Source organism: Xyrauchen texanus, chromosome 20 (genome assembly GCF_025860055.1).
Source record: "Xyrauchen texanus isolate HMW12.3.18 chromosome 20, RBS_HiC_50CHRs, whole genome shotgun sequence".
Lineage (NCBI taxonomy): Eukaryota > Metazoa > Chordata > Actinopteri > Cypriniformes > Catostomidae > Xyrauchen > Xyrauchen texanus.
In genome coordinates, this window is record NC_068295.1 from 17,644,984 (window position 1) to 17,655,959 (window position 10,976).

The following is a 10,976-nucleotide window of genomic DNA, read 5'->3' on the forward strand; positions in this document are numbered from 1 at the left end:
GTGTGTGTGTGTGTGTGTGTGTGTGTGTGTGTGTGTGTGTGTGTGTGTGTGTGTGTGTGTGTGTGTGTGTGTGTGTGTGTGAAAGAGAGAGAAATATACTAATGAAGCAAGAATCTCTGCTCCCTCTTTTTTTACCAGATGCTAGACAAATTAATGCATATTTATCTTACATTGCGAGCAGTAAATGCAATAGTGTATATAACATTTTTTATTGTTGCAAACACAAAGCAGCAGTACAACTAAATGCAGTATTCCAGTGGGCCTAGTGCTATAAATATGATGTATATGTGTGAATATGGGTGAATCTCAACCCTCAAGGTAACCGTTTCAGTTCATTCTCTTTCTTTTTCTATTAGAGTAGATATGGTGTAAGCCATAAATATACTAATGTACCTATATTTAAAGAACATTTGTGTTGCCAAGGCACAGCACAGGAAATTATTTGAGGATGATGTGGAATCAGTTCACCGTAAATCTGAATACCCAAAATAACAAGTCAGGTAAGACTGTAAAGCTATCTTTACAAAGAAAGCATCACTGTTCCCAAGTTTAGCTCTTAAATTACTAACAAAGATTTAGAGAATGTTCATGGAGAGTTCATATCGATGATTGTTTTGTTATTTTGTCATGAAAGACTGACTCAGTGTTTCTTGATGTTTAACTAACAATAATTCACAATTGGTCATTCTAAAATTAATGCTTCTGTGACGTTTTGAAAGGGATTGAAGTAGTGTTAGCCCTGAGGGCTTATGAAGTTATGTGTAAAGTAAATGCCATTACAATGCTTCAAAAATGCTATGCTTTTTCCCAATGAAGAGATTGTACTGAGTGTTATGTCTCTAAAGAAAAACAGCTTATAAAAGTTTATAGTACAGTTTATAGTATTTATAGGTCCTTTGTAGGATAAGAGTTTCCTCTCATTAATAGACACAAACTCTCCACCTTCATATTGTTCATAATTGGTACTGTCAGATGTATACACTGTCTGAAGTTAAGGTGCAGCCATAAACTAAAAAGCCACATAATGCCTAAACATTTTTATGAATTTATCATGTATTCCTCCTGTGTACTTTGCCATAGCCAAATAACAAAATTTATATATTGGAATATTTGGTGTTTTCTCCATTATTTTGCGCTTTGGCAGAGAGACAAAATAGAGTATTTTGTATTTTATCCATCCTGTGAGAAAATGCAGAAACTTAAAATGAGTTATGAGTTGGGTTGTATTCACTTTCATATTAAGAATGAAATGATTCCTGTTAATGGTATTTTCTTAGCAAGAACATAAACTTTTAATGTAAGTTGCATAATTCACAATTTTCTTTTTTTATTTAAATTTTCCAATCTTTCTTCTTCATTTCAGTTTAATTTTAAAATGATTATATTGCATGGACAGAGGACTATTTTGCACTTCAGTTTTGTGGAGAATAATACAACCGTTGTACTCTGTAATCACAGCTGGCTGCCAAAAGCTGCCTTTATAAACTGAAAGCCTGTTGGCCCAGTGGCGAAGTTATTTTCCAAGTTAATATCGCATAATAGCCAGATAAATGTCCTTACTTTCAACAAAGCCACTTAAAAGGACCCACAATCCTAGAAGCACCATACATAAATACAAATTTCCTTTGTTTCCTCATAGTTAATACAGTTATCCTTTCAGGTAATTTTTTTTAGGTTGAGTGATAAATGAAATATTCCCAGATACACACTCTCACACACAAATATACCTACACAATCACACATATCCTCATGCAGACACTGTCAGAGCAATTCATTTCTCATGCAAAACGTATGGAGGATTTTGTCCTCACATTACATTACATTACAACTTTGTTTTTCAAACAGTGCGATACTGCAGCTATTGTTGACTTTTGTATCACAAATTGCTTGTTATGTCCCTTATTTGTTTGTTGATTTGCATAAAAGCATCTGCTAAATGACTAAATGTAAAATGTAAATATAAATGTAGGCATTTTAAACTGCTCAATCTCAATTAACCAATCCAAGATGGAGGTTCTTGCGTTCCATTCAAACCATGTTATACTGTCTCTATAGAATGTATGTTTTCTACAAAACCTGTCACATTTCACAACTGGTTTGCCTTTCAAAATGTACGCATCAAAACGAGTAAAAGAAAAATATATAGAATCTATGACAAAGTAAATTCTTTCTCTTCAAGCAAACTAAAAGATCTGTTTAACAGTGTCTGTTTATTGTGTACAAACCTATACCCAAAAAGCTTCATGGTTGGTCCACAAACTTGCTGAACAACTTGGGCCAGTTTGAACGGTATACTAAACCGCCATTTGTCCACCTGTTCCGAGGAGTTTTTTTGGGTGGAATACACACCACTGTCCTCCATAGAAGCATGTGTGTTCTTAAGGATCCAGTCCCTTGCTTGTGTCGTAAATGGAATCCCTGTGAACTTGTACATTTCAGCTGCTTTCCGCATGGGATACCTGGCAATATCCTCGTAACGTACAAGCATGTAACGGTTTTCCAGCCATTTAGGCTGACTTAAGCCCAGCTCGGCGGACATGCGGATGTTGTTACAGTTTCCTTCAAGGCTTTTCACCTGCTCATCCTCGATAGGTATGTCTCCATTCACAGCCCAGCTTTTCCAGTTCTGGTACTTACTGGAAAAAGCCACCATCCTTGATGCCAGGATGGCTCGAGGGTCCCTTACCAGCTGTATGAGTTTGATATCCAATTGAGGGTTCTCCACTAGGGAACGAAGCGTGTCTAGCTGCTGGACCCTCACAGTTTTGATCACCCTGTGCTTTTTTGCCTGGCAGACCTCAGATGCCAAGGTCAAATTGAGTGGTCCACACTGCCTTGTCTTGCAGTGGTACCTCTCGAAAACGTCTTTAATGACAGCAGTGCAGACTTGCTCCCCACACAGGGCCATGCTGGACTCCCTGCGGAATAGGGCAGGGGTAACATGATCCTGAGGAGGAGGACTGATGAAGCGTTCCAACATGGAGAAGTTACACAAGAACAGATGCTGCAGGACATCCCTGTACACCCAAACAGCCGTACTGGCATTTGTGCCACTTGTGCCAATCGATAACATCTTCTCCACATGCCACAGTGGTTCAAAGAGGTAAAACATGTTGGCACCCTGTTGGTTGAATAATTCACCCACGAAGGAGGAACCTGTACGGGTTGTAGCCATCAAGAGGATGTGCTTATGGCCTGCCTTTAAGAACTGAGTGTCATTCTCAGCATACATCTCCTCTGGATATGAGCTGTTGTCCTCCATTAAGACCAGAGCATTGGAAGCATTGTAGAGCACTTGAGACTCCAAAGTCTGTGTTGTTTGATGGAGTGTCAGCTTATCTGAGACCCTGCAAATATTAAATTAAATTAAAACCTTTAACAAATTATACAGTACATCTTCTGCACAGTAACATTAACCATATTTGAATTCATCCAAAAATTCTTACCTTGAAATAATGTTGTTTTCCTTTTCAATGATGACAAGTGCCACAATGCAGATAAGGATGACTGCATACTTGTTCCTCATTCTCAAATTAAATTGTATTTAGAAAATGCCTTCACGGACTGCTAATAATTTGCAGATGCCAGCACTTTTTGGTTCATCTCATGTAAGAACCTAGGTGTAAAATTCATCTGTAATAAACAAAATCAAAGAGGTTACCACAGTTTTTTAAATACAGGAGTATTGGCACCATTTCCACATAGACATAAAACTCACTGACACAACAGCCTTTGGTATCGATTCAGGTCGATGACAGATTTATACCATTTGGCACAGCAGAGTATAAGCAGACACAGACAATCTAAGCTTTCTTCTCAAATAAGCTGCTTGCACTGTCATTACCTATCCAGTAAATCTACTAATGAAGAATGATGAGAGATGATGAGGTCCATAAAACACAATGTCTCTCTTTGATCTGCATGTTCTTGCTTACTTTTTAATGAATAATGTAAAAAGTATGACTTTTTAAAACTCTAAAGCTGGTTTTACATGGTACGCATTAATGGTACCACGGGTTACCTATTCATGTTCAGTGAGAGAGAGGTGGCAGGGTGCAAAACGGAGGCAGTATTCAAGCGGCATTGCTTTCCAAGCTCTTTCACGAGAATCCTGACACTTTGTTATGCTGAACCAATCAAACATAATTTTTGCTTATATGTAGTCAAATACAAAATGGAGAAGAATATACTCACTGTTGTCGAATTTCCTATGCTTTATAACATTTCTTTTAATGTTCATAGAGACAAAAATAATATAGGAAAACAAACTTATTGTAAGCTTTGAGTATATGACAAGTCGGTATAACAGGTAGAAAACAGACTACAGAAACATGTATAGCTATATGGAAGATAGACAATGAAATGTATGCAGACAGTCCGTGGGCCGCCTACTTTAATTTGCTCTTCTGCAATAGGTGTCTATAGTATAGTTGGATGTACTAAAGTTTGGACTTGGACCCGAGTCTGAGTCACGTGTCCAATTTTAATGGAGTTGGACTTGTCACAGACTCGGATGAATTTTTACTCTGACTTGACTCGGACTCGAGCCTTTAGGACTCTGGATTTTTTTTTCTTAGAGTCCAGCAAAGTCCATGGCAATTGTGATGCAATGACAAACAAACAAGCAAACAAATAATGTATCATAGGGCTGACCATACATCCTCTTTTTCAGACCTGAATAAAGCGTCTGGTCGGGATTTCAAAATTGCCTCTAAATGTCCATGATTTGGCATTGTCTTCATTTTGATGTGCTCTCTAAAGTTAGTACTATCATACATTCTGTGTATTTGATAGTGCACATCAGTTTTCATGGGTATATGGCCTCACGTGTGATTACTCTGGCTGAGAGCAGCAGCATGCGCTCTTTCAAAGTACTTTCTCTCTAGCCCACATACGAGAAAGAGATGCCACGTGCTCTGCCACTATCATCCAAAAATATCAATAATGTAAGTACACTTTTAAAAGTGCGTTCCCTAACTCTGCCAATAATTAAATAGAACAAATGTTTTATCAGACTCACGTTTCTACGCAAAGCCATTTCTAACTGAAAATGTTGACTATCCAGGCAAAATCAAATATGCTACGTATTAGGGATTTTTAAACTAATATGATGGATGAAATAGACCATGATAGAAATTTTACAACACAGTACATCACATATTAGTAGTGCAACCTCTGTTTGTTACCTGTAAAGCTTGTGCTTCAATGGCAAAACGTCAGAAAATACAATGAAGAACAGAAGTCTCTATTCACCTATTATCCATACTAAATATAATGTGAAAAGAACACATCAGCTCAAAGAGAGTTTGCCAAAAATTTGATCTTAACTTTAGGAAAGTAGGCTACACCTGGACACAGCAGGAGGACTGAAAAGTTTTAAGATAAAAATAAATTTCTAATTGTCTCTAATCTTTTCTGTTTTTATTTTATGTATAATTTTATGGGCATTATTCATTGTTTTAATATTACCATTTATTAAACGTATTAAACATATTAAATATATTTAATTAATTACATTACATGTATTTCACCCATAATTTGAGATAAAATTAAACTAAATTGAATGTATACATTTACAATGAAGTAGAAAATGTTTTAAATTAGAAATAATAATAACTCTGGTTGTATTGACTAATTCAGCTTTCACTTTCTTTAGTCTATGTTTGAGTGGAGGGGAAAAATCAACAAATAAATGAAAAACGTCAACAGAACACAATAGGAAGTGTGTTGAAGGACAGTTTTGTCTTCATACACCTAAAGCATATGCTTTCATTGTGAAACAAATTTAAAGTTTGTTCAGCAGGATACTAATCATAAAATATGAATATGAAATGCAACAGAGGTGTTTTTGTTGCATTTATATGGCACCGACAATCATCCATGCAATTATCTAATCAGCCAATCGCGTGGCAGCAGTGCAGTGCATAAAATCATTCAGAAGCTTCAGTTAATGTTCACATCAACCCTCAGAATAGGGAACAAATGTGATCTCAGTGATTTGGACCATTGCATGATTGTTGGTGCCAGACGGGCTGTTTGAGTATTTCTGTAACTGCTGATCTCCTGGGATTTTCACACACAACAGTCTCCAGAATTTACTCAGAATATTGCCAAAAACAAAAAACATCCAGTGAGCGACAGTTCAGCTGATGACAATGCCTTGATGAGAGAGATCAACAGAGAATGGCCAAATACTATCCTGAGATGCGGGTTGGTGCTGTTTTGGCGGCATGAGGGGGAACTACATAATATTAGGCAAGTGGTTTTAATGTTGTTGCTGATCAGTGTAAGTTCCATTCATTTACCACACAGTAACTACACATACACACTAGGCTGCCTTTTTACCAATGTTCGGGGCCTCTGAATTTCACAAGCCATTTGTTTACAGCAGCTGCTTGCTGTGGGGGTAGTTGAGGTTTACCTGTTGAAAAAGACCCTTGTTTTAGTGAGGTGATAAGGGTTACAGCTTTTTACATTTCTTACCAAAGTTGTGTCACTAGATTTAACACCATATGGATTTAGAGCTTTGAACAATCTCCAAAGGTTTATAAATAAGATTTACAAGTGTTCTATGGAAAGTATTAATATGACAATCTCCTCAGGCTTTTAAGATGAAAACACATCCTATCCATCCTCTTTAAATTGTGTAATAATTTTTGTCATAATGATAACTGGGCGATTGTTAATTAAGCAAAATACAAAATATTATTAATTAATTAAAAAGAATCTAAGACTAAGATTACAGTGTTGTAATATAAACTCCCAGTGGATAGGATATTGTGGTAAGACTTAACAATAATTTTCCATTAATTAATGCATCATGAACCAACAACGAACAAAATATTTTTTTACAGCATTTATTAATCGTTGTTAATAGTAGTAGTTAATTAAAATAAAATTGTTAATTGTTAGTTCAAGTTAGTTCGTAGTGCATTAACTAATGTTAACATAAACAACTTTAGATTTTTAAACGTATTACTATGTGATGGAATTAACTTAAACCAATATTAATAAATGTTGTAGAATTATTTAGTTCATGTTAACTAATGTTGTTAAATTGAACCTTATTGTAAAATGTTAATATTGTGAATAAATTGATCTAACAGCACCAAGAAATTATAGGAGTGCAACACCAGGACATACACAAATGAATTGGGCTGTAACAATGAAATAAAACCAGTGGCTTTAGATCTTGTTTGACCCCAGATAGCCAAATGGCTGGCTGCCCTAACCTGACATAGCTCTATTGACAACAGTTGTTTGCCAGCAATTATGCATTGTGTTACCTTTACAGCAAGGCAAACAGCACTGCTTCTATTAGGGGTTAATCTGGACCATATCAACCATCAGTGCAAATAAACTGACCTGACCTCTCCCAGACAGCACATTTTATGAATGTGACGCTTTCCTACACCATGCTAACAAATAAATGGAAGGAGAAACAGCACAATATTGTAGTCATAAAGTAAGATGTGTACCAATGGGAAAACTGTCATGGTAAATGCCATGCAATTTGTCTGCACAAAGAGTAGCATTTAGGATATGACACAATTTTCATGCCGTCAAGGAATGATAGTGTGCAGTCTAAGTAAATATAAACCAATTATGTGGGCTTATTATGCCATAGCCGTCAAACTGTCAGGCATGACGGTTGAGTTGAGATCTTTACATATTCAAAACCCACTGGAGCATTTGACAAATCTGATGATCTGCTCAAGCAGAAACGGACATCAGTCTGTTCATCATTCCCATACAAATTACAATAATTGCTTCTCTTAAAGCCATACAATTTTAAATGTGTACAAGGACATTTTTGCTTTTAAATTGCTTAAGTAATAATGCTTAATAAGAACCATTGTAACAGTATTTTGGTGTTTTTTTCATTGTTCAGTTAAAAAAAACATGGCTTTGCTTCAAATTTAATATTCTTTTTATTTTTTTCTTCCCTAGAGATGGAAGGGCCATGTCAATCCATTCCAACTGGTCAGTCATTTTAAATCTTTGGGGTAGCACACCTTGCTCTAGCACTTTATATTAGGTAGTATTACACCGATATAATCTAGTGCCATTTTCTGTCAGAAAACATGACACAGGAAGTGAGTTAGCAAGGGTATCAGAGAGGTGTGCGCAGTCTGGGGCCAGGGAGCATGTTTCATCCTTGTGTTTTTGTCCTGTTTCATTACTGAGCACTTTGCGGTTCAGCAGTGCATGATGGTGCCTTCTGGGAGATAAGCAGTGTTTAACTGGAGTTCTTCTATGAGATAAATCCACTATCACAAGTGACAGATTTTCTTGTGCTGCCTGAGCCCACAAGTTGCAGCTGCTGCAGCAGCGGTGGAGGAGGGGAACTGGGACGGGGCTGCATTTGTAATCATGGACATATCAAAAAATTTAAACCTTAAAGAGGCATGACACCAAATGCTTTCTCTCGCTCTCTTTTTCACCCACCAACACCCACATAAACACCATGAATTGCACTGTTTTGTTGATCAATGTGAAGGGTACAACGTGGCTGAAGGCCCCCAGGAGTGAAAGCCACTTTTGATTTAATTTTCTCCCACACCACTTAACAGTTACAAAAACTACCACCACACATTCCTTAACACCTGTTTGTCACTATACACTGCAAAATATCCCTGATCCATGAGATCCTTGCATGCAACTGTCTAAAGTTTAAATTTGAGAGAATTTTATCTAATATTTAATAGTTTTTTAAATGTAGCCAATTTATGTTACAAATGAGAATCCCTGAAATTATCGCATCTATTGTAGACAAAATACTTACTCCTCGTTTTCAGTTTTGTTCAAGGTGATTAAATCGAAAGTTTTTTAAATGTCCAATAAGTAAAAGCCCCTCTGTGCACGGCTTAAAGGCCCCCATAAAACACATTGTTTTACTTAAGTGGGAAAATAGATTTGATATGAAAAATGTTCAAAGTGGGCTCAACTTGACTGATCCAATTACAATGGAGATTCATTTGTTTAAAAAATGCTTAAGATGATATGAAATGCCAAATCGCTAACCCTTTTCTGAAGTGGTTATTTTGAATAAGTGTTATCTTAATTTGTTACGCTAAAAAGCATTTTTCTGTCTAAAAAGTATTTGCCCAATTTGACAAATTTTGCCTTATAACTATTCTCTTTATTTACACAATATAACTTTAACCCCCCTCTGGGCCTTTTACCCCAGATGTGCAAAGGAACATATGGTCACATGAAACATGATATTTGGCTAAGTAAACCATTCATCCTCCTTTACTACTGATTGTAGACAAAGTCATTTGTTTTAGATTAGCTACAGTATCATGAGAATTTGTCTTGCTCACAGGATAAACTGAATATGAAGCTGTGATTTGCCTTTTACTCTATGACATGAAAAAAATCTTCAAATTAAATCAATTCACTTTTAGCCATTTTATCTTCTTACAATTCTGACTGACATTTTAAGCAAGAAAAAAAAGTCTCAAGAAGAAATGGCAGAGGGGTGAGGGTTTCCTGTCCCCGATTTTAAAAGTAAGGTTTAATAAACACGAAACATTTCACTGTCCATATTCATAGTTCAATAAGACGTAAAAAGAAAAGACGAGAGAATAACTGCTTATAACAACTCAACAAATGACTATTACGCGTGCTATTACTGAACTTTTCTGCATGGCTGGGATGATTTAAATGGACTATTTTTTTAGTTGGAATGAAACCGTACCTTTCAGACTAAACGGGTCTCCGGTGGCTCATCCGGAGCATCCTGAATGGTCCCGTCTGGTACACATTGTTCCTTTGAGTATGTTAAGACTCCAAAGTACTGCAGTGAGTTCAGTGAATAAAAAGGCTTTATATTAACGTTAGTGTTTGACTTATAATACAGACTTCATGCCCTGATCATCTTTTCCCCCATAGACAAACGGAAGAGATGATTCAATTAAGTTTAAAGATCCAACTTTGACATGTTTCTCGCACTAACGAGTCGAAGGTTCCCAAAGTCATTTCTAAAGTCTCACAGAGTTAAAAGACAAAAATAAATGTTTCTCCATTTGCTCTTTTCTCCTTGGCAGCGTGCTGGAAAACGTGTCCTTTTCTCGGCGGTCTCCAAGTTTGAGCTATCCTTGTATGATCACGTGGCAAAGTAAGAACCCCCAGTGTGAGGGTGCTCACAAGGACTTTTCTGTTTGAGGACGGCCTGGGACACTCCTCCATGGATTCCTTCATTCCCTTTCTTACGGTGCCCGCACATGTCTAAACTCCAGAATAAAACACGCGGCGTGTAGACGGAGATTAGGTTCATTGAATGAGTGCTGGAGCAAAACAATGTGTCTGCAATTTACAACTGGAACGACGACCTCAGTGCCCCTAAAACCTACCATAGCTCCCGCCAAACACCATTGGTATAAATGGTAATACATTACTTTGGGAACTCTCTGAAGTGTATAAAGCTTACGTATTGATTATTTTCTATAATTTCGTTCGTTGTTGTTGTTGTTGTTTTTTGTGGCTAATCACAGTATTCAAGTTAGGAAATAGCCTAATTTTGTGTGACAAGATACATTTTTCAGACATCTTATACCATTTAGAACGTATTTGTTTATTTATTTATTTATTCGTTTTATTATTTTTATGATAGTATATTGGCCTCATAAACTACAATTGTATTTTACTTGGCCTATGTGGATTTACTGGCAATGTTTTCGTCACATATGTTGGATGTAATAATATTTTATATCATTATATATTTATATCAACAATAACATCGTGTAACCACATGGGGGCAGTGATGTACGGCGTTGCTATCATCAGTTTTATAATGAACATTACAATGACTTTTATAGGCTATGCTATTCACATTCGAAGCGCTGCAGTTGTAGAATAGCCATAAAACAGAACAGTTCTTAATTATTTTTAAATGAATGTAATTTAAAGTAAATATGAACAAAAATAGTATTATCAATAGGTGTGTTTATACACTTTTGTTCATTTAGATC

The 10,976-nt window shown here is 36.4% G+C and overlaps 1 protein-coding gene across 1 annotated transcript; it reads right to left on the reverse strand.

Moving 5' to 3' along the window:
• Positions 1–235: 235 nt before the first annotated feature.
• Positions 236–10,091, reverse strand: chst3a (carbohydrate (chondroitin 6) sulfotransferase 3a). The gene is made up of 3 exons (XM_052151602.1): positions 9,704–10,091; positions 3,447–3,633; positions 236–3,347 (listed from the first exon to the last, which is right to left on the reverse strand). The coding sequence occupies exons 2-3, from the start codon at positions 3,524–3,526 to the stop codon at positions 2,150–2,152; spliced, it is 1,278 nt and encodes a 425-aa protein (XP_052007562.1). The 5' UTR covers positions 3,527–3,633; positions 9,704–10,091; the 3' UTR covers positions 236–2,149.
• Positions 10,092–10,976: the final 885 nt, after the last annotated feature.

What these genes read in the sequence shown, in the direction of transcription:
- chst3a (XM_052151602.1), bottom strand. Translation starts at nt 3,526, where the DNA reads ATGAGGAACAAGTATGCAGTCATCCTTATCTGCATTGTGGCACTTGTC. An exon ending in GAAAACAACATTATTTCAAG is followed by an intron (nt 3,348 to 3,446) that starts GTAAGAATTTTT and finishes TAATATTTGCAG; the next exon opens with GGTCTCAGATAAGCTGACAC.